This window comes from Pan troglodytes, chromosome 10 (assembly GCF_028858775.2).
Source record: "Pan troglodytes isolate AG18354 chromosome 10, NHGRI_mPanTro3-v2.0_pri, whole genome shotgun sequence".
Lineage (NCBI taxonomy): Eukaryota > Metazoa > Chordata > Mammalia > Primates > Hominidae > Pan > Pan troglodytes.
In genome coordinates this window covers 38,077,245-38,100,787 of record NC_072408.2, presented here as the reverse complement: position 1 = coordinate 38,100,787, position 23,543 = coordinate 38,077,245, and the positions used below count along the sequence as shown (strand labels likewise).

General features: G+C 41.5%; 1 protein-coding gene and 1 long non-coding RNA gene across 6 annotated transcripts in view; one reads left to right on the top strand and one right to left on the bottom strand.

The window, feature by feature from the left end:
• Positions 1-236: 236 nt before the first annotated feature.
• Positions 237-4,906, bottom strand: LOC100612079 (uncharacterized). Its single transcript, XR_673330.3, has 3 exons — positions 4,548-4,906; positions 4,179-4,262; positions 237-450 (listed from the first exon to the last, which is right to left on the bottom strand). It is a non-coding gene; the product is annotated as an uncharacterized LOC100612079 (long non-coding RNA).
• A 5,294-nt stretch (positions 4,907-10,200) lies between these two features.
• The window catches only part of ATP23 (ATP23 metallopeptidase and ATP synthase assembly factor homolog), a 240,270-nt gene continuing 226,927 nt past the window's right edge, over positions 10,201-23,543 (top strand). For 2 of the 5 annotated variants that reach the window (XR_010148283.1, XM_054664190.2), the window contains exons 1-5: positions 10,227-10,598; positions 14,342-14,387; positions 15,715-15,796; positions 20,484-20,621; positions 22,332-22,415. Coding sequence is in view for 3 of the 5 variants with exons in the window: in XM_054664190.2 (XP_054520165.2) it covers positions 10,412-10,598; positions 14,342-14,387; positions 15,715-15,796; positions 20,484-20,621; positions 22,332-22,415 (537 nt within the window). In the remaining 2 variants the exon portion in view is untranslated. Of the gene's footprint in view, positions 10,599-14,341; positions 14,388-15,714; positions 15,797-20,483; positions 20,622-22,331; positions 22,416-23,543 lie in introns of all 5 variants that reach the window. The other 3 variants (XM_509179.7, XR_010148284.1, XM_063786405.1) reach the window with 3 other exon arrangements.

Below are 23,543 nucleotides of genomic sequence, written 5' to 3'. Positions count from 1 at the left end.
TAGTCCCAAACAAGCAAACAACAAAAACGAGCTCTTAAAATACTTTTGGGATTAATATTGGAATTTTACCAAATTTGCAGATTAACTTAGTGAGACTGTAGAATACTTTTAGAGTACCTTATAGAGTTACATTTAAAATAAGACAGAGAAAAAAAGAAATGTTGATTTAATGATGTATACTTCTATATTAGAATATTTTGAGCTGTAAATGACAAAAATCCAGGTAAAACCCAAGGTTAAGTATAAAAGAGAGTTTATTGGCTCATTCAACGGATAAGTCCAGTGGTAAAACTAGTTTTCAGGCATGTCTGGATCTCTGGGTTCAAACAATGTCATCAGGACTTGCTCTCTCTGTCTTCCAGCTTAGCTTCTTTAGCTTCAATATCAGACAAACCTCCATGTGGTTGCAAAGGTGGCCTGTCTGCTCTGTGTCTGCATGTTCTTTAGCACCTGCAATATAACATCAGAGGGAGAGAGTTTTTTTTTTTTTTTTTTTTTTTTTTTTTTATAGTGCCAGCAGGCCAGGTGCGGTGGCTCACGCCTATAATCCCAGCACTTTGGGAGGCTGAGGTGGGTGGTTCACCTGAGGTTGGGAGTTCAAGACCAGCCTGACCAACATGGATTAACCCCGTCTTTACTTAAAAAAAAAAATTAGCTGGGTGTGGTGGTGCATGCCTGTAATCTCAGCTACTTGGGAGGCTGAGAGGCAGGAGAATCATTTGAACCTGGGAGGTGGAGGTTGCGGTGAGCCGAGATTGTGGTGAGCCGCGATTGCGCCATTGCACTCCAGCCTGGGCAACAAGAGTGAAACTCCATCTCAAAAAATATATATATATAAATAAATAGTGCCAGCAAAAGTACCAATGATGGTTCTCATTGGTCAGGTCTGAATCAAGTGTAGGAATGGGGGCAGTGTGGGCAGTTGGGAATCAGCTTCACTTGAACCAGCTAAGGCTGGTGAGTGGTGGTTTCCTGAAAGGGATGTGGAGCAACCGAAAAGTCAGGAATTATACACCATAATACCTATTTATGTATTTATTAGATGGAGTCTCGCTCTGTTGCCCAGGTGGGAGTGCAGAGGTGCGATCTCGGCTCACTGCAACCTCTGCCTCCTGGGTTCAAGTGATTCTCCTGCCTCAGCCTCCCGAGTAGCTGGGATTACAAGCGCCCATCACCACACTCAGCTAATTTTTATATTTTTAGTAGAGACAGGGTTTCACCATGTTGGCCAGGCTGGTCTTGAACTCCTGACCTTAGGTGATCTGGCGCCTTGGCCTCCCAAAGTGCTGGGATTATAGGTGTGAGCCACCACGCCCTGCTGATAATACCTGTTTATAAAAAGAGGATTTAAAAGCAACATTAGGAAATATTACTAAGTTGAAGTTCTAATACTATTTTTTAGATTATGAAGTTATTTTAGGGCTAAAGGTGAAAAGAAACCAGGCCATTGGGCAGGAAAACATGATGATAGACAGTAAAAAGTTACTTGTAATTGAACAATATTTGTTAGAATTATAATGCTTATTCTTGATGTTACTCTTCCTCCATTTCTTGATCTCATCACTGCTTAGATTCTCCAAAATCTTGCTTCATAAATTTGTCCTGTTTTGCAGCTTAATCTTGTCTTTTATTTTTTCCCCTGCTCCTAAGGAACCCCATTCCCCACCTCCCTAAACAAATCAACAAGCTTCTCAATTCTACTGCTTTTTATACCTCCTCTTCTTATATTCATTGGCCAATTGTTTAAAGTCATCAGTGATTTCCTTAATCATCAAATCCAATGAACTTGGACCCTCCTTGATGGCTTGCTGTCTCTGTAGTATTTGACAATATTGACTGAACTTTCCTTCTTGAAACCCGGAATCTTAGTTCCTACGAAACCCACTCTCCTGATGTTTCTCTTAGCTTTCTGATGACTTTTTCTCTGTTTACTTTGTTGGTTTTTCTTCTTCACCTTCTTTATATGCGGGTGATTCTCAAGGTTCTGGCTTCAAACTGTTTCACTATTCACTCTCTTTTTTTTTTTTGGCAGTTTCAAATACTTTCAAAAGAAGGGTATACACTTTTTTTTTTTTTTTTTTTTTGAGACAAGAGTCTCACTCTGCTGCCCGGGCTGGAGGGCCGTGGCTGCCTCCCCCGCTCAAGTGATTCTCTTGCTTCAGCCTCCCATGTAGCTGGGATTACAGGTGTGCGCCACCACACCCGGCTAATTTTTGTATTTTTGGTAGAGACGGGGTTTTGTCATGTTGGCCAGGCTGGTCTCAAACTCCTGACCTCAAGTGATCCACGTACCTCAGCCTCCCAAAGTGCTGGGATTACAGGTGTGAGCCACCGCACCCAGCCTACATCTTCTATTTAACTGCTTCTGATCAGTTCCTCTCCCAACACCTGTGTGATCTAATCCTAACTGTCCACTATCTAGAAAGACAGAGCTTAACTTCTTAACTTCTTCTAAAAAGATCTTTCCCTTCTGAATCCCATGGTACTTTTTTTTTTTTTTTTTAATGGCACTACTTTAAAACTTGCATTAGCTCCTTATGTGTTAAGACTTGTCTTACTTTCTGGCCTATAAAGTCGCTTTTCCTTTTTCTTTTTTTTTTTTTAAGGAGATGGGGCCCCTGCTCTATAAACTTCTTTAAGAAGATTTTCTTCTTTTTAAACTTTTATTTTAGGTTTGGGGGTACACATGAAGGTTTGTTGTAAAGATTATTTCATCACCCACGTATTAAGCCTAGTACCCAATAGTTATTTTTTCTGCTCCTCTGCATGCTCCCACCCTCCACCCTCAAGTAGACCCCAGTGTTTCTTGTTCCCTTAAGATTTTCTAATTCAACTCTGCATCTCCTATACTGTAAAGCACAGTGTTTTGTATTTTTTCATTTGTTTATTCAACATACATAAGCGCTGACTATGTATTGTGCTAGGAGCTGGGTAAGTGGTTAAAAAAAACCCCGTGCTTTCTGCCCTCAGACAGTTTAGAGTCTCGTGAAAATACATATTGTGATATATAATCAATAAAACTTTATTGAAAGAATGAATCTTACATCTTAAACTCCTTTTTCATCTTCTTTCCCCAAACTCCTGACCTACATTCCTGCACCCTTTCCCCTGATAAATCCCAGATTTCTCAAATCCAGCAGCTGAATTGGATTCATGTGCTATGGATACACATAAATAAGTTTGCCCCATGTTCAAGAAACTCACAATAAAGCACCTTCTCTCCCCAAACCTTCTGCTGATTTTAGTATCAATGTTACTAACTCCTTCTTATTACCAAGGGGAAATCTTGGTATTCTTTTTGACTTCTTCCTCTTTTTCATATTTAATTCTTTAATTCAAGCAATTATCCCTCTTGTTGAGGTCCTTTCACCTATAGCAGAGGTTGAAAATTAGCGACCCACGAATTGTATCTAGCTAGTAGAGGTGTTTTGTTTTGTATAATATTATCAAAAATATGATTTTCCTGTTTCTCCTGAAAAATCAGGCAACACTGAGTCCTTATTTTTGCAAGAATTGGCTGGAGTTTTAGATGGGACAGCTCAATCAACTCTAACATTCCAATCTCTATCACTCCTTGCTTTTGTCACATTCAGTCCATTTCCTCACTTATGAAACTTTCTTAGTCCCTAATTTAGGCATCTGAGTTTGCCGTCTCTGGCCTATATGATCATAGACTGTCAGTAGTGGAAGAGATAATAAAAGGTCAACTCGTCTAACAGTCTCCTTCTTCCTCTCCCCACTCTTTAAGAGACAGAGAAATGAGGTCTAAAGAGCTTACATTACCCAATCAATTTCATACAGCTAATGTGTAACAGGATTCTATAATATGCCATTAGGCCTCCTCCCTCATACGGATCATGTTAAACTTATATTTTCCCTTTGGTTTAGTTGCTAGGAACCTCAGAGCCCAATTTGTGGCACCCCTCTAGTAAATACACGGACCTTTTGGTATGAAGTTTTGGGGTATTAATATACCCCTGGCTTTATTTTATTTTCCAATTACCTTTACCTCAGTTTCTCTTCATCATTTTCTCCTATTATAGTGTGTATTTTTTTTCCCCAAGCATACTCAATCTTTTGTGAAAGAGGTGGGACATCCGTACAGGCGTAAACTGTCGGGCCGTATTGTCTGGCTCCCAATTTCTTTCTTTCACTGTCATTCTGCTTTGGCTACTCACATTCTCTATTTTCCTTGACAGCCAAACTTCTTGAAAGAATTGTCTTCACATGCTGTGTCCACTTCATCCTGTCTTTTCAATTCACTGTAAACAGATTTAAAGCCTTCAATGCCTTCTTTGTTGCTATGATATTAATACCAAAATTATATTGTATTCATCCATATATGAAGGACACAAAATGGTTTTCCCTAAATTATCTCAACTATGAAAAAATATGCAGAGAAAAAAATTAATAGGTAATGCATGAAAATGTTACTTCTGGGTAGCTGGATGACTGGTGAGATTTATTTTCTTTTAAAAATTTCCCACAATTTTAAAAACAAGCGCATTAGAACACATCCCGATGTAAATTAGAAATTCTCAACTTACATTTTCTAAAAGGAGGCAGAAAACTAGGGAAGCGACAGTGAGGAGCCACTGGGCCACACTTCATTTCACCTTAAGACTGACTCAGAGAAAAACAAGAGGGTACGACTCAGATCCCCGGGGCCAGCGGCAGGGCCGCGGGGCACGACTGGATAACCGCTTGTGAAGAAAATTTTAAGAGAGCCCTCACGACCCTTTAGCGCATCCTAAAAGACCTCTGAATATCTCTGCCTCTCCCGCGAACGGCTCCAAACCGCAGATAACGGTCAATCGCCTCCGGTTGTCCTGGTAACAGCCAGCAACCACAACCCTGCCTCCGTAACTCCTCCCAGAACACCGTGCGTCTTATCGCTTCACTTCCGGGTTCGGAGGGCCGACTTCTTCCGGAAGTATCTGCCTGCCAGTCACCTGGCGTTTTCTGGCTGTGTGGCTTTGCTAGACAGAATGTGGCGTATTGTTGGGCAGGTCCCTGAGGACCCTTTTGTTGTCTCCCCCCGTTTAGCAGGACTGGAAAGCTAAGCAAAGGCTTTACTCTCACGGAATTGGATGAATTGGACGTTAGTTTTTAAAAAGCCGAAGGGTACATGTTAGCTTTATTTAACCATTCCACAATGTATATATATTTCAAAACATGTTTTATACTATAAATATAATTTTTATTTGTCAACTAAAAAACAGCATTAAGTGTTAAAAGCTGTGAAGTCAGAATGTAGAGATGAATCTTTGAAATCAGAATGCTTTATTTGGGAAGAAAATAGTAATTTGGGGCATATATGTAGACTGGGGTGGTCTTTGGGATGTCTGAAGAGTGAAGAGGTTAGAGACTTTATAAGAAGGAGAAATGTTACGTATTGGTCTCCAAGAGAGTTTATTGGCACTATTAATGTTTTGGTGGGGTTGGCAAACTGATTGCTGAGTGACAGTGGTGGGTAAAATTAGTCTTAGAATTGTAGCAGACTGTCTTAGTAGCCTTTAGATTAAATTGGTTTTAAGTGTTAGCAGGCAGTTTCAGCAGCCAGGCCTGTAGAGAATTATATTTTTCAAGTGATATTTGTGACCTGAATGTTTTTTCCCTCTGGCCTCTCCACTCTTTAACTGGTATGACAAAAGTGACCCGATTTATATGATCAACTTTCACAGCTGACAGGTGGTAAACTCTTTACAATTATATGTAATTTATTTGTTACTGTGATAGATTTATACAATTTTAAATAATTTAGTTCCCATTAAAAAAGCAATTATTTTTGCTTTAGAAAATGAAGGCCAAAAAAACCCCCAAAACACAAAACCTCCAAATCCTACCCATTTAAGGACAACCAATGTGAATACTTTGTAGGAGTCTTCCAGACCCTTTCTATGAATTATAGTAAGTACAAATTCAAAATGGAATCATACTGTATATGCTAGTTTGGAACTTAAAAAACTTTTTTTTTTTTTTTGAGACAAAGTTTTACTGTGTTGTCCAGGCTGCAGTGTAGTGGCCCGATCTCGGCTTACTGCAACCTCTCCGCCACCTGGGCTCAAGCAATTCTCCTGCCTCAGTCTCCTGAGTAGCTTGGGATTATAGGCGGCGCCACCACACCCAGCTAATTTTTGTATTTTTAGTAGAGATGAGGTTTCACCATGTTGGTCAGGCTGGTCTCGAACTCCTCATCCCAAGTGATCTGCCTTCCTCGGTCTCCCAAAGTGCTGGGATTACAGGCATGAGCCACCCGCGCCCAGCCTGAATTTTTTTTTTTTTTGAGCTGTTGTTTTGCTCTGTCGCCCAGGCTGGAGTGCAGTGGCGCGATCCCAGCTCACTGAGGCAGGAGAATCGCTTGAACCCAGGAGGCAGAGGTTGCAGTGAGCCGGGATGGCGCCACTGCACTCCAGCCTGGGCGACAGAGCAAGACTCTGGCTCAAAAAAAAACAAAAAAACAAAAAAACAAAACAAAACACCCAAAACCTTTTAATGAACATATTTTGTTTAAAAAAGACACTTAACATGGTTGTATATATTCCATTATACCTCTTGTTGGATATTTAAACAATTGATGTCTTCCCCCACCGCCCCTTTTTTTTGAGGAGGAGGTGTGTTGCTGTATCACACAGGCTGGTCTTGAACTGGGCTCAGGCAGTCCTCCTGCCTTAGCCTCCCAAATAGCTATGATTACATGCCACTGGCCTGGCCATTTTTGCTCCCAATTAGTGCTGCAATGGAGAAATGGAAATCCTTATAGCTAAATCTTTGCCCTTGCTCTAATTTCTTTGTGGTAATTCTTTTTCTTTTTAAAACTCATTTGTATTTGCTGTTCATTATCTCTTCCTTAATGTGTTTTTATTCCATACCTATGTCTTTATACTGTATACAGATGAAGTTACACATGGCATCCAAAGCCCACTTGATTTTTTAAAGTTTATTTTTCTGATTATAAAGGTAATACGTGCTTATTGAGGAACATTAGAAAATTTCAGGAGAATGTAACAAAAAAATTCCAATACCTAGACAACCACTGATACTGCGGTATGAATTTTTTTCCATCTGTTTCTTCAACAATGAGTATTGAAACAGTTTTAGCTAATTTAGTAAGGAAATGTTGCAGCTTTTGGTTTGTACTTTTTTACTTATTCCTGTAGCTGAAGGGTATTGCAAATAGTATCCAGAAATAAAGCCACATACCTACAACCAACTGATCTTAGACAATGACAACAAAAATATATAATGGGAAAAGACACTCTATTTAATAAATGGTGCTAGACAAAGTGGATAGACATGCAGAGGAATGAAACTGGACCCCTTTCTTTCACCATATACCAAAATTAACTCAAGATGGATTAGAGTTAAATTTAAGACCTGAAACAATAAAAACCCTAGAAGAAAACCTAGGAAAAACTCTTGTGGAGATTGACCTAGGCAAATAATTTATGAGCAAGTCCTCAAAAGCAAATGCAACAAAAACAAAAACAGACAAATGAGTTTCATTAAGCTAAAAAGCTTCTGCATAGTAAGATAAAGAATCAAATAACCTACAGAATGGAAGAACATATTTACAAACTGTGCAGCCAACAAAGGACTAATATCCAGAATCTACAAGGAACTCAACCAGAAAAAACTAAATAACCCTATTCAAAAGTGGGCAAAAGACAGGAATAGACATTTCTCAAAAGAAGACATACAAGTGGCTAATAAACATGATAAAATTCTCAACATCACTAATCATCAGAGAAATGCAGATTAAAACCACGGTGAGATACCATCTCGCACCAGTCAGAATGACTATTATTAAAAAGTCAAAAAACAACCCGATATTGATGAGAATTCAGAAAAAAGAGATTGCCTATACACTGTTGGTGGGAATGTAAATTAGTACAACCTCTGTGGAAACTAGTATGGAGATTTCTCAAAGAACTAAAAATAGAACTACCATTTGACCCAGCAATCTCACTACTGGCTACCCAAAGGAAAACAAATTGTGACTGGGTGTGGTGGCTCATGCTTGTAATCCTAGAGCTTTGGGAGGCTGAGGCAGGAGGATCACTTGATGCCAGGAGTTTGAGACCAGCCTGAGCAATATCGCAAAAAACCTCCATCTCTACAAAAAATTAAAAAGTTAACCAGACATGATGGTGCATGCCAGTAGTTCTAGCTACTCAAGAGACTGAGGTGGTAGGATTGCTTAAGCCCAAGAATTCAAGGCTGTGGTGAGCTATGATTACACCACTGCACTCCAGCCTGGGTGACAGAGCAAGAACCTGTCTCTGAAAAAGAAAAAAAAAAGAAATTGTTATGACAAAAAGACAAAGACATAGAATCAACCATCAACCTAAGTGTCCACCAACAGATGGTTAAAGAAAATGTGGTTATGCATACACCATGGAATACTATGCAGCCATAAAAATAATGAAATCATGTCTTTTGCAGCAACATGGATGGAGCTGGGGGCCATTATCCTAAGTGAAATAACTCAGAAGCAGAAAATCAAACACCCCATGTTCTCACTTATAAGTGGAAGCTAAAGACTGAGTGCACGTGGACATACAGAGGGGAATAATAGACACTGGGGACTCCAAAAGTGGGGAGAGTGGGAGGGAAAGGGTGAGGGTTGAAAAATTAACTATTGGGTACAATGTTCACTGTTTGGGTGATGGGTACACTAGAAGCCCAGACCTCACCACTACACAATATATCTGTATAATAAACCTACACATAAACCACCTGAATCTATGTATTAAAAAAGAAAGCATGAAAAAAAATCCAAATAGTATTTCAAATGTATATAGGCTATGGTCCATTTCTAGGCATATCTAGCCTGCCTTCAGTATTCCAAACTAATCACACTGAATTGTGATGGCTTAGTTTTCCATATGTGTGTTTTAGTTCAATAACTGGATTGAAAGCTAGTTGTGTGGTCCTAGATAAATTATTGAATTTTGCTGAGCCCACTTTATCTGCAAATTAGAGATAATACTTACTTTGCAGGGTTGTAGTGAGGATTGGAAATAATGTATCCAAGGTGAATTTAATTAAAAAGTAGTTACTTTTTTTTTTGACTTCTGGCTTTAATAGTCTATGTACATAGGAGTTGTTTGTATTTTTATAATATTCCAAATGAATGACTATCCTAGCATCCCACTCAATTTAGATATTGAGCATCTATGACACATAAAGCACTGTTCATAACCCTAAAGGCCTGGTGAGCCTATATTTTTCAGATATGTTTCTTACATAAACCACATGCTGCTCTTCATCTTTAGCAATTTTCTTAGTCATGTGTTTCTTCAGTCTCTTACACCTTGCCTGGCCCATCATAGTAGGTGCTGAATAAATGTGTGAGCTGAGTGGAATAATTTAGTAGGAAAAGAGAAACACACAAATTGGATAAAACCTGGCAGGCTACGATGAAAATGATTAACAGGTACAAAGTGCTTTGTACATTGGGAGATCAGGAGACATTAATTTTGATTAAGGTATCTGGGAATGCCCTGTGGAGTAGGCAGATTTGACCTGGGCCCCAATCATAGGGGCTGAGGCAAGGAGCTTAAAGATGGAAATGACAGTATGAGTTAAGGCTGAGAGGTAGAAGTAAACAGGGTGCGCTTTGTTATCAGGGAGTTATTGGTGGGGGGTGGGGCAGAAGAGTAGGGTAAGCGAATGGGTACAGATGGGAAGAAAAAATGTAGTTGGTTCCTACATTTTGAGGATTTTTATGTGACTAGTCATTCTTTATAGTTTTAAAACGTTTCTGAAAAACACTGCTTTCAATATGGCCAGAGGCATCTTTGGGCAGAGTGGATCTGAGGGATGGCAGGGGTCGGGAAAGTGGCGGGCCAGAAATGACAACTGGCTTGCCCCGGAAGAAGGCAGGGAGTGGGAGGACGGCCGAGACCTTCGGCGGCACAAGAGCAGTTAGTGGCCAATATTCGCCCCGAGGTGAGGAAGGAGTGTCTGCGAGGAGGCGGGACACCCTTAGAGCTCAGCAGGCAGCAGGAAGCTGCAGAACAACGCTTATAAAGACATGTCACCCACACTGGGAGGGCAGCAGCGAAGTCCGCGGCAGCCGGGTTGTTGCCTTTGAGGGAAGTCGCAAGACCCAGCTACGCCCAACAGCATCGGGCCCCGCGCCCCGCCCCATGCCCTCGCCCCGCCCCTCATCCCTCGCCCCGCCCCCTCGCCTCTCGCCCCGCCCCTCTCCTCTCGCCCCGCCTCCCGCGCTCCCCGTCAGGTTCAAAGCCCCCTCCAGCCTAACGTCTTCAGCCCAGCCAGGCTGCCCTTCTTCCCTACGGAGGGAGGGCCTGGGCGGTCGCGTTGGCGGGAGGGAGGTTACCTTTCCCAGTCTCGCTCTGGCCGCCCGAGCCAGGAGGAAGCAGCGGCGAGGTCTGCGGGAGGCATGGCGGGAGCTCCGGACGAGCGCGGGCGGGGCCCCGCGGCAGGGGAGCAGCTGCAGCAGCAACACGTCTCTTGCCAGGTCTTCCCCGAGCGTCTGGCCCAGGGGAATCTCCAGCAAGGGTTCTTCTCCAGCTTCTTCACCAGCAGCCAGAAGTGCCAGCTTAGGCTCCTGAAGACGCTGGAGACAAGTAGGAGCCATGACCTGGAGGCTGGGGTTCGGCAGAATGGGTCTGAGACCGGGTGGGCGAGGAAGGGCCTGGGCAACACCTGGCCAGGGGCTTCAGGTTCAGCACAGAGTCTAGACAGACTAGGCATCATGGGGGCTGGGTTGGGAGCCTGAGGCTCAGTTTCCCCACTAGAGGTGGCGCTGAGACCCTTTTCGTCGCTGTTTTTGGCTTGTGGAATGAATTTGTCTGCCCTTTTCTGTCACTCACTGTTGTGACAGATCCTCCGATTTCTTACATAAGTTATGCAGCCACACTGTGACTTCAGGGTAAGGGTGAGGCCAAGTTTTAAAGTGCCAGCCAGGTTAATTAAGGCACACAAAGGCTGTAAAAATGTAAAAATGTTAATTAAGGCATACAAAGGCTGTAAAAATATAAAAGCAGTTTTGCAAACCTACCGTTCCTTGGAAGCGGTTCATGCATGAATGGGCTTCAGAGCGTAGAAATCCCTGAAATGGTCTGTGAAATCGTGTGTATGTGTGTGTGTGTGTGCCCCTAAGTGCATTTTTTTTTTTTTTTTGAGACGGAGTCTCGCTCTGTCGCCCAGGCTGGGGTGCAGTGGCGGGATCTTTGCTCAATGCAAGCTCCGCCTACTGGGTTCACGCCGTTCTCCTGCCTCAGCCTCCCGAGTAGCTGGGACTACAGGCGCTCGCCACCACACCCTGCTAATTTTTTGTATTTTTAGTAGAGACGGGTTTTCACCGTGTTAGCCAGGATGGTCTTGATCTCCTGACCTCGTGATCTGCCCGCCTCGGCCTCCCAAAGTGCTGGGATTACAGGCGTGAGTCACTGCGCCCGGCCCTAAGTGTATTTTTTTTTGGTCGGGGGAGAGAGTTAATAGCTTCATCATATTCTCAAAGAGGCCAACGACCCCACAAAGGTTAAGAACTGCTGTGGGTTAAACAGGGACACAACTGCCCATTGACAAATTTCTCTCCCGTCCCAGAGACATTGCAGTAGAGAAGATTTCTTAATTCCTTTACATTGACATAGACTTCTTAAGTTTACTTTCAGATACATTTAGAAAATTAGTCTTAAACATACTTGTCCCAAAGCAAGGTTACTATTTCATAGCTAGTCAGTCACAGTTCAAAAGTCAACCACCGAAAGATTTTCCAACCTTCTTGGGATTACCTGCTTGTAGAGACTCAGGGAGGTAGGAGGAGGAAGGGGAGTTGAGGGTAAAAGGGGAGAGAATGATGATATTGTATTTACTGTACAAGTATGTATTGAGTGCCTCCCAGGTTCTGGTGGGGGAAGTAGAAAGATGAGTTAGCACCCTGCCTTGAAGGTGCTTCAAAGTGGAATAGAGTGGAAAGAGTATGGGTTGCAGAGTTAGATGTGGGTTCAAATGCGGATCCCTTTCCTCAGGTGTGGAAGGTGACTTAACTTCTCTGATCCTCACTATCCTTATTGTAAAAAAAGAGAAGGGGAAAATACCTTTTTTAGGGTTGTTGTGAAGAATAGATTTTATGGGGCTGGGTATGGTGGCTCATGCCTGTAATCTCAGCACTTTGGGGAGCCAAGGCAGGGGGATTGCTTGAGCTCAGATGTTTAAGACCAGCCTGGGTAATATAGGGAGACCCTGTCTCTACAAAAAATAAAAAAAATTAGCTGGATGTGGTGGCTCATGCCTGCAGTCCCAACTATTTAGGAGGCTGAGGCAGGAGATTTGCTTGAACCCAGGAGGCTGAGGCTGCAGTGAGCTGTTATTGCATCACTGCACTCCAGCCTGGGCAACAGAGCGAGACCCTGTCTAAAAAAAAAAAAAGTATTGATTTTATGAATGTAAAGTACCAGCATATCAGGAGCTGAGCTGAATAAATGGTAGCTGTTTTTACAGTGGAAGGGCCACACAGTGGAGGAAGAGTGGAAATAGATAGGATGTGAGGAAGGTGGGGTGCTGAACATGAGCCCCAGTAGGAATCAATGGACCTTGATCTTCCAAGGGCAGGGTGGCTGGGAGGGCCTGTTGGTGGTATTAAAGTGTCAACCTGCAGCTTTAAAATGCTATCCCTGGGTGGGGCGTGGTGGTGGAAACCAGGCCTCATGGGAGACTCTTTTTTTTTTTTTTTTTTCACCAAAGCAATTTTATTCTAAATATTGCTGCAGGTCCTTTTTGAAGTACTAAACCATGGTTGTTTTTTTTTTTTAAGTACAAGGACTACAGACTTTTGAAACTTTTAATTTTGTAAAATTCTCCTAGTTGCATGAATAATAATGTGCTTAATATGGTGCCTGCTACCTGGTATTCACTCAATTAATAATACTTATTGTTAACAATAATTATTCTACTGTGAACACTCTTGCAAGGGGCAGGTTGGTAAAGCAGTAACCTATACCTGACTTTCTCATCTCACATTTCTTTTTCTCACCTATTTTTGCCTTCAACATTTTTTTTAAACCTTAGTTTCTTTTTCACTTTTTTTGGGTTACATCATATAATTGGCTGTGCATTTATATTCTCAGACAAGATGCCTATGTGAAAAGTTAATATCAGAGGCATTTGGGCTCCTTGTACTTTCCTGTAGTAGTCACGGGCCCATAGAGTCTTAGATGTGGAAGGGCCCTCAGGAATCGTCTAGGCCTCCCCGTCCCCTTACAGGGAAACCTCTGTGCTATTGCTGGCCAGATACTCTACAGACCTCTCCTGGAATACAGTTACCTGTTCCTTGAGGCTCTTTCAATCTACTGTCTATTGTTTCACCAGCTTTAATTGTTGGAGAAAAATCCTTTCTCATACTGAGCTGAAATCTGCCACATGTAACTTCCATACTTTGGTCCTTGTTCTGCCCTTTGAAGAAATATTAACTGAATCTAGTCCCACATGGCACCCCTTCAATACTTGAAAGTACTGTGGTCCTAGTTAAGTCTTCTGTCTCCTTTCCAACCCCCCAAATCCTTTCTTGCTTCTTACTGGAAATAGTCTGTAGTACCCTAGTCACCATCCCCTGTGGAAGAGTTTCAGTGGCAGGTCCCATTTAGAAGGTGGTAGTACTCAGCATGGGACATGGTATTGCCGGTATGATCTGATCAGGACAGAACAGTGTGGCTACTGGCTTCCTCAAATCTAGGTACTGTGCTGTTGTTCACTTCTAAGAATGTGGCCCTAGATTCCCTCAGTCTTTTGGTATATACCGTAATACAACGTGTTTGATCATTTAACTAAAAATGAACTTTAAAAGCATAGTTGATATTGTCTAAGATGCTTAGTAGTACCATCTTCGTATTTGTATTAGTGTTTTATTTCAGTACAAACTTGCTTTGATGTTGATTTAAGCTTGGCCTCTCATGTCAATTTTTACCAATTTTAAGATAACATTACTTTTTTTGAGACAGAGTCACTCTATCGTCCAGGCTGGAGTGCAGTGGTGTGATCTCAGCTCACTGTAATGTCTGTCTCCTGGGTTCAAGTGATTCTCATGCCTCAGCTTCCCAAGTAGCTGGGACTACAGGCGTGTGCCACCATGCCCAGCTAATTTTTGTATTTTTAGTAGAGACGGGGTTTGCCATGTTGGTCAGGCTGGGCTTGAACTCCTGGCCTCAAATGATCCACCCGCCTCAACCTCCTAAAGTGCTGGGATTACAGGCATGAGCCACTGCATCTGGCCTGTGAGTTACTTTTTGATAATATCTTACACTGCTATTTGGGTAGTTTAATTGGTGCTACTTTTCCAATTACTTAATTAAATCAATATCTTTTTTAGATCCATATGTCAAACTTCTGCTTGATGCTATGAAACACTCAGGTTGGTAAGTAACTCTTTTTGAAGTGCTGCTCTGAGGTCTGGCTGCTGAAAACAAAAACCAAGTTCTCTTCTTAAGAGAACTGCTTAAGATTTCTCTGAGGTCACAAAGTCTTTTCCATAGGGTAAATAGAGGTAATTGGCTGCATTGTCTTCAGGCAGGCCTTGTTCTCTTTGGACAATTTCTGCCCTAACTCATGTTTTTTTTTTTTTGGGGGGGGGATAGAGTCTCGCTCTTGTTGTCCAGGCGGGAGTGCGTTGGCGCTGTCTCGGCTCAGTGCAACCTCCGTCTCCCAGGTTCAAGCAATTCTTCTCCCTCAGTCTCCCAAGTAGCTGGGTTTACAGGCGCACGTCACCATGCCCGGCTAATTTTTGTATTTTTAGTAGAAATGGGGTCTTACCATGTTGACCAGACTGGTCTCGAACTCCTGTCCTCAAGTGATCCACCCAGCTCGGCCTCCCAAAGTGCTGGGATTACAGGTGTGAGCCACTGCGCCAGCCCAGCTCATTTTCTAGTTCTTACCATTCACCTTGGGTGACGAATAAAGACAGTACTCAAAATTTTCTTGTAAGTAATTACCAAGCCTGGCCTTTCTGCTACACCAGCCTGAGCACTGTTTTTAATGGAAAAGAAATCTCAGCTTGTTATGTAGGAACCTTGCAGATGTTGTATAACTTTGAGGGGTTTAAAGGAAGTGACGTTTGACATCCACTTCTTAACATTCTGGCCCAAGGGCAGGAACTCCAGCATACTTGCAATATGGCCATAATCAGTTGAACAAATTTTTTTTTTTTTTTTTTTTTTTTTTTTGAGACGGAGTTTTGCTCTTTTTTTTGCCCAGGCTGGAATGCAGTGGCACGATCTTGGCTCACCGCAACCTCCGCCTCCCGGGTTCAAGAGATTTTCCTGCCTCAGCCTCCTGAGTAGCTGGGATTATAGGCGCCCACCACCACCCCGGCTAATTTTGTATTTTTAGTAGAGATGGGGGTTCTCCATGTTGGTCAGGCTGGTCTTGAACTCCCGACCTCAGGTGATCCACCTGCCTCAGCCTCCCAAAGTGCTGGGATTACAGGCGTGAGCCACCGCGCCTGGTGGACAAATGTTTTATGGAATCATATCTATAGAATTTGAACTAGAATGGATTTTGCGTACAACCTCCTTATTTTACAGGTGAGATAACAGTCCTGAAGATGTTGTTTCTTTCCCAAGGTTTCCTATGTGTTAGTAGTAGAGGGGATTTACTATATGGTGGAGGGTCTCCTGAGCCCTGGCCCAGGGCTGTTTGCCACATACACACTGTTTCTGGACATTGTCTCCTTTTCTTGCCTTTTAGTGCTGTTAACAAAGATAGACACTTTTCTTGCGAAGACTGTAATGGAAATGTCAGTGGAGGTTTTGATGCTTCAACATCTCAGGTAGGCATTATTGCCAAATTGTTTCCTTCCCTTTAATCCTCTCTCTTTATATTTTTTGAGCATCTTCCACATGCTCGGCATTCTGTTTGGTAGACTTTATGTAGGACTAAAAAAGTGAATTAGTTATCCTTACTCTAAGGAGTTTACTCTTAAAATCTCTTAAGGAGTTTACAGCCTTACAGGAAAGATAAGACATGAACACAGATAATTATAAAATGAGGCAAGCTAAACCATTTTAGGTGGGCTTGGTTACCACAATGGAACAGTGATGTGATTGATTGAAAGATGCCAACAGATTCGACTAGAGGATATAAAGCCTCCTTAGGGGCAGAGCAGGGACAGAGCAGGGGCAGCATGAGCAAAAGTGCATGCTACGAAACTGCATGGCATGTGTAGGGAATGGCATATTGTCTAGTTTATCTGGAGGGCAGGAACATGTGGGGAATGAGGGAAAATAGGATTGGAAAGAAATGTAAGCCCTATGGTGGGAGGTTTTGAATGCTAAATTAAAGGGTTTTTACCTTTATGTGGTGAGAAGTGATACTGCCTGTGAAAATTTTTTATTAGGGGAGTTTTCTAATCTGTACAATTTGGGCAACGATTATATCTATTTTACGGAATGATTATGAGAATTAAATGAGATATCTCTTATAGAGTTGCTTATCTTAGTGCCTGGCCCATAGTAAGCATTCAATAAATTTTATTATTAGTTTTAAGTCATTAGAGAGTTTCGACAGAGTCTTGGAGGTGGTAGATAATGTCATGTGATCAGGGTAAATGATGGTGTTATAAGTAACTGTTTCCCACTTGAATGTATAATTCATACTTAACTACACTTAACTGTTTCCTGCTGGAGAATTTTATACGTATTTAGGTTATTTATAGCATTTTTACAGTAATCATGTGAAGTGGCAATATAGAACAAGGATGAGAAGTCTAGATTTTGGAGTCAGACTTGAGTTCAAATCCTAGTTTCCTTGCTTATTATCTGTGGGGCTTGGGCAAGTTATTTTTCTTCTTCTCAGTTTCCTCATTTGTAAACTGGTAATCACAATACCTATAGCTCTCAAAATGGCTCTGGATAAGTTCACTCCCTTCTTGGTCCCCCCAGGGTTAAATAGAGTGCACATCTTGAACTTTCATCCTAATTCTCAGCAGTGTTGAACACAGTTGGGCACCCTCTCCTTTTATTTTATTATTATTTTTTAAATTATTATTGTTTTTGAGACAGAGTCTTACTCTGTCACCCAGGCTGGAATGTAGTGGTGCAATATGGGCTCACTGCAACCTCTGCCTCCTGGGTTCAAGTGATTCTCCTGCCTCAGCCTCCTGAGTAGCTGGGATTGCAGGCATGTGCCACCATGCCCAGCTAATTTTTGTATTTTTAGTAGAGTCAGGGTTTCACCATATTGGCCAGGCTGGTCTCGAACCCCTGACCTCAGGTGATCCACCCATCTTGGCCTCCCAAACTGCTAGGATTACAGGCGTGAGCCACTGTGCCTGGCCTATTTTTTTAAATGAAAATTTTTATTATGAAGTATCTCATTCATACAGAAGAGTAAAACATCTGTATGTACACTTTCACTAATAATAAAGTGCACACCTATGTAACCACCACCCAGACTAGAGAAAAAGAACATTACTAGGACTTCAGAAGCCTTTGTGGTCCTCTTGAATCAGGTCCTTTTCCCTTCCTTATCCTGACTTTTGTGGTAACCATTCCCTGCTTTTCTGAATGGCTTTACCATCTACATATACAATCCAACAGTGTGTTATTTAGTTGCCTGCTTTTGAGCTTTATACATGTTATACTTTGAGTTTTATGTAGCATTTTGTAGTATTATGAAATTGTACAGTATATAGTCTCCAATTACTTTCCACCTTCAGCATTTGTGAGATTCTTTCTTGTTGTTGTGTGTACCTCTCTGGTTTATTTAGTTTCCCTGTTATATAGTATTTATTCCGTTGTGTGTTTATACTACAGTTTACTCTAATATTGATTGTTTCCAACTTTGTTATTATGAACAATGCTGCTATGAATATTCTTGACCTTTGCTACTGGTGCACATGTGCAAGAGTTTCTCTAAGGTATATGCTCAAGAGCAGAATTACTGGGTCATATAGTTTGTATACACTTGACTTCAGGTGTTAATGCCAAACACTTTCTTTGGTTTCTAGTATACAGCACTCTTCTGGTTGCTCCTTTGCTAGCTTACCTTCCTCTACTAGCATTTAAATGTCAAAGTCCCTCAATCCTTGGTCATAGAGCCCCTTCTTTGCTTACTCTGTACTCTGCCAAGGAGGTCTCATCAATTTTCTGGGGTCAAAGCTCACTTTCAAGAACTCCACATTCCATAAATCCAAGTGCCCGTTTAACACCTCTACTTGAGCATCTTTTTATTTATTTATTTATTTTTATTTTTAATGAAAAAAAATTTTTTTGGGACAGGGCCTTGCTCTGTCGCCTAGGCTGGAGTACAGTGGCGCAATCATGGCTCACTACAGCCTTGAACTCCTGGGCTCAAGCGATCCTCCCATCTCAGCCTGCTGAGTAGTTGGGACTACAGGAGTGCATCACTGGACCCGGCTAACTTTTAAAATTTTTTGTAGAGATGAGGTCTCACTATGTTGCCCAGGCTGGTCTTAAACTCCTGGCCTCAAATGATCCTTCCACCTCAGCCTCCCAAAGTGCTGGGATTACAAGTGAGAGCCACTGCTCCCCACCTACTTAAGTGTCTTAAGGACACTTCAGACTTGAAATGTGTAAGTCCAAATTCATGATTTTTACCATCCCCCATCCCCACCCAACCCAGTCTTTTAGTTTTGCATATCTCAGTGGATGGTGCTACCATCGATCCTATTAGCCAAGCCAGAAATTTATGGATCATCTTTGGTACCCCTGATTCCTTCCCCATATTCTATCAACATATTTTGTCTAATTTACCTCCTAAATAACTCTTTCGGCTTCCACCATTCTAGCTGAAGTGCTGTTCTCTCTTGCCTAGAATATTAGCCTTCAGCTAACTTCTCTGCATCCAGTTTTGGCCATCTCCTGCCTATTCTTCCAACCATAGTTAAAAGGATAAAAGCAAAATAAAACAAAAGCAGTCTTCTGTTTCAACATTCCCTTTCTCCTGAGAGCTTCCCATTGCTCTTAGGGTAAAGACAAGGTCTTCAGGGATTTGGCCCCCCGACCTCACCAGCCGTATCTGTTGCCTACCACCCCCACCGCTGTGCTTCAACTCTAGGGCTCTCCTTTCAGCTTCTCAAGCATTTTCTTCCGTCAACCCTCCCTCTACGCTTTGCATAGGTTTTTCTCTCTGGCTAGAATACTCCCTTCCCCTCCGCACCTCAAATTTCACTTCTATTCCTCCATTAGATACCAGTTTAACCATTCCTTCCACAGAGAAACCTTCCCCCACCTCCAGAGTAGGTCAGGCATTCTTTCTTTTTCTTTTTCTTTTTTTTTTTGACACAGGGTCTCCCTTTCTTGCCCAGGCTGGAGTTCAGTGGCGTGTTCCTGGCTCACTGCAGCACCAACCTCCTGGGCTCAAGTGATCCTCCTACCTCAGCCTTCCAAGTAGCTGGGACTATAGGCATGTGCCACCATGCCTGGCTAATTTTTATTTTATTTTTTTATAGAGATGGGGTTTTCCTCTGTTGCCCAGGCTGGTCCCGAACTCCTGGGCTCAAGCAATCTGCCTGCCTCAGCCTCTCAAAGTACTGGGATTACAGGCATGAGCCACTGCACCCAACCTCATTGTATATGCTCATGACAACCTGGGTTTTTCTTCATGACAACTGTCATTGCATGTATGTAAACATTTTGGTAAATATTTGGTTAGTTTCTATCTCCATCAGTAGATTATAATCTATTATTAGGTCTCAATAAGTATTAGTTGAATCAATGGATGTTGAATGAATGTATATAAATATCTGGCACATATCCCAGTGTCTGGCAGTAGTACACAATCAATGGCAGCTATTACTATTAGGATCCCTCGTGTCTTTCTTATTCTTATGGGGTCCTGCTCAGTGTGCTGTTGCGTTTTGCACTTCTTTCTGAAGGTCTTTCTGATGAGTTTTCCCTGGCATTTGCCCTCATTCTAGTAAAATGAGGACAGTGGTGGTCATTCCTTGTTCATTCAATGCTCATTCAGAAACTTGATAAGAAGTATTTTACATATATTCTCATTTAATTCTCACAGTTCTATGAGGTAGCTACCCTAATTATCTCCTTTTTATAGTTGAGGGAACTGAGGTACAGAGAGATTAAGAAACTTGCCTAAGGTCACTGAGTTAGTAAGGGGTGGATCTGGAATTTGAATCTGTGTGCTTCATTCCAAAGCCCACTCTCTTAACCATAATGCTGTGGAGTCCGAGACAGACTAGTACGATCAGCCCAGTAAGGATGGTGTGTGAATACGTGTCCTTAATCTAAGTACTGCTGTAGTCCAGAGAGAGGAGAAGGGAGAAGTTAGTCACTGGGCGAGGCAATTGGAGCATGTACACTTAGGACTAGGACTTGTCCCATGGGTAGATGTGCGGCCAATGGAGAAGAGTGGGTAGAGATATTCCAGGCAGTTGAGCTTGTGGGGGAGAAGTGAGGTCATGTGGGAGAGAAGATCGAGTCTATGGAAGGAGATTTTAGAAATCACTGAACTTCTTTTATTTTGGTGTCTCCTAGATAGTTTTGTGCCAGAATAATATCCATAATCAGGCCCATATGAACAGAGTGGTCACACACGAGCTCATTCATGCATTTGATCATTGTCGTGCCCATGTTGACTGGTTCACCAACATCAGACATTTGGCGTGCTCAGAGGTGAGTTTTATTGTATTTTTCTCCAGAATACTCTATGCTTGAATATTTTATTCAAGTGTAATTTATTTAAATGTATTCCTTTTCTTACTGTCATAGTTCTACCTTAGTTTGGATTTCGGTTTTTAACTAACATTGAATACCATTTTTGATATACAGTTAGAGAAATTTAAAGTGTATTTTTAGAATTCTCTTAACTATATCCTGTAAGTCCTAGTAATAGTGATGACTGACTTTAATAAGCTATTAATTTTTTCCTATGGAATATATTTTATAATGTATTCCATAGGAGACATTAATAATAAAAATAAAAATAAAAAAATAATTAAAATTTACTGAGGGCTGTGTTCCAAACACTGTTCTGTTTGCACAGATTCTTATTTAATCTTCACAATAACCTACTGAGATAGATATTATACTATTATTGTCCCTGTTTTACGTATGTGGAAAGTGAGACAGTTGTTTAGATTCCAAAGTTAGTAAGTGGCAGAGGCAGGATTACAACTAGTGTTTTTAACTAGCTTGCCCAGCTGCCTTCCATAGAGCTCCTTGCTTGCCCTAGAGTAAAACATGCTCTTTTCAAAAATACAACATAAAAAGATATTTATTACTAAGCACGTTGGATTGCTCTTGGAATATGCTCCTAGAGAGAGCGCGTATTCTGCATATGCATATACTTGGATGTCATTAATTGAAGAGTTAATTAAAATAATCTAAATCTCAAGCCTATACTATATAACTTAGATTATTTCCCTTTCTCTTGAAATTAATATGTAGCCCCCTGCATCTAATTATAATTCCAATTATTTGGAGAATAGACTGAAACCTGAGTTTTTAAATAGGTCTCTTTCTTGGGTACTGTGAGAATTAATGCCTTTTAGCTAGTTAAAGTGTGTTAAGTACTTTGAGCTCCTCAGAGGAATGAGGCCATAATATTGAAGAAGGAACAAGAAGTGGGCCATTCTGTTAGCAATGAATTAGCAAAAATGTGGTCAAGCTGCCTGTAGAATCTATGTGGGTAGTTCTAAGACTTTTTCATTCATTGAAGTATAGTAAATGTGAAAATATGTCCTAATTTCAGGCTGTCATGCTCATAGCGTGACCAGTTTGGAATGTTCTTGATTCTTTGTGTTTTGTATTGCTTCATTTTTCATAGGACAATCAAGTCCCTAGAGGAAGGTCATGAACTTATACAGGTTTGAGGGAAGCTCCAAGAGAGATTCGGGCAAGGGTTGGGAGGGGCATATTCTCAAAGTGTCTCAGATATTAATGCATTCAGTTTTAAGCTCACATTGAAACTCAGTTTATTTCAAGAATGCTTTCTTGAAGTACTTTTGGCAATTTCTACAAGTATTTGTATCTTGTAGAGTGTGTAGTTTAACTCTGAGGTGTAGCTCTCTGACTTTTGGTTCCAAAAGAAATTAGTTCTGTCAGTAAAGCTACGCATAAAGTTTAGAAAATTTCCTTTGGTAGGTGATTGAACTTTTCCCATCTCTCCAGTGTATTTGGCATTGTCTAGCATAGCTCATAGATATTTGCTCTCGTTGTCAATAGAGTTTAAAAAGTCCTTTAAGAAGAAGTGTTACAAATACTCTTTTCTCAGACAAAGATGCTAATTTTATATTCTTTTCTAATTTTTAAAAATTGGTTGATATCATAAAGATATATAGAGCATGAGCATTTATTTCTTTTTATTTGTCTTCTGTGTGATAGGTTCGAGCTGCTAACCTTAGTGGAGACTGCTCACTTGTCAATGAAATATTCAGGTTACATTTTGGATTAAAACAACACCACCAGGTAAAAACTAACATGAAATCACCTCCCCTCCAGAGTGTTACGAGTGGAAATAATGAATAAAGAAATGAAAAGTACATTCAGTATTTGAAATTTGAAAGAACTTCGTATGTGAAAAGAATACAAAGTATGTACCATTTAAACAAAGTAGATGGAATTTAGTTCTACTTTGTAATTATGGGCAAGCTATGTGACTCAATGAGTGTGTGAGATAGTCTAATAATGAAAAGAGGCCTGGCGCAGTGGCTTATGCCTCCCAGCAGTTTGGGAGGCCGAGGCGGGCGGATCACGAGGTCAGGAGATCGAGACCAGCGTGGCCAACATGGTGAAACCCCGTGTCTACTAAAAATACAAAAAAATTAGCTGGGCGTAGTGGAGCACACCTGTAGTCCCAACTACTATGGAGGCTGAGGCAGGAGAATCACTTGAATCTGGGAGATGGAGGTTGCAGTGAGCCGAGATCATGCCACTGCACTCCAGTCTGGGCCATAGAGTGAGACTCCATCTCAAAAAAAAAAAAAAAAGAAAAAAGGAACTAAGATCTTGCATCTGGGATACTTTTCGATGGGGGTGGATAAGGAATGGAAGTGAAATCACAGCATGTCTTACTGTTATTCTAACAATTCTTGACTTCTATTTTGAATCTACCATAGCATTCTGGAGACAAAAGATGTAATCCCTTTCAGAACAGAGAGTGTGTTGCTGCACAAGTTATGGCTATGTGTCAGTGTACCTGTAAAGGCTATCTAATGTGATAGAAAACCTTTGGCTTAGCACAGACTTGAGTATGATGAGCTTAGCTGAGAGGGATTTGTGTAAACAAAACAAAAACAAAAAACAAAAGAGAGCTATAAGGCAAGATTATCCTGCTAGAAAGGCTTTGAGATCTGTATTAGGTGGACGTGGGGAAAGGAAGTATAGGACTCATGGATTGATAATGAATGTGAGCAGTTCTGCCTGGGCCTGTGTCCACATTTAGGAGAAAGGCTGGTCAGTCATTTTCTACAGGAAGAGCCTGCTGAGTCAGTTTGTGAAGTATATGAGCATCACGATATCAGTTCCAACTAGATGAAAAAAGATAGGCTTAGGACAACAGGAAGGCCCTTGGTTTTCTGGAGAAGAGAGTAACTC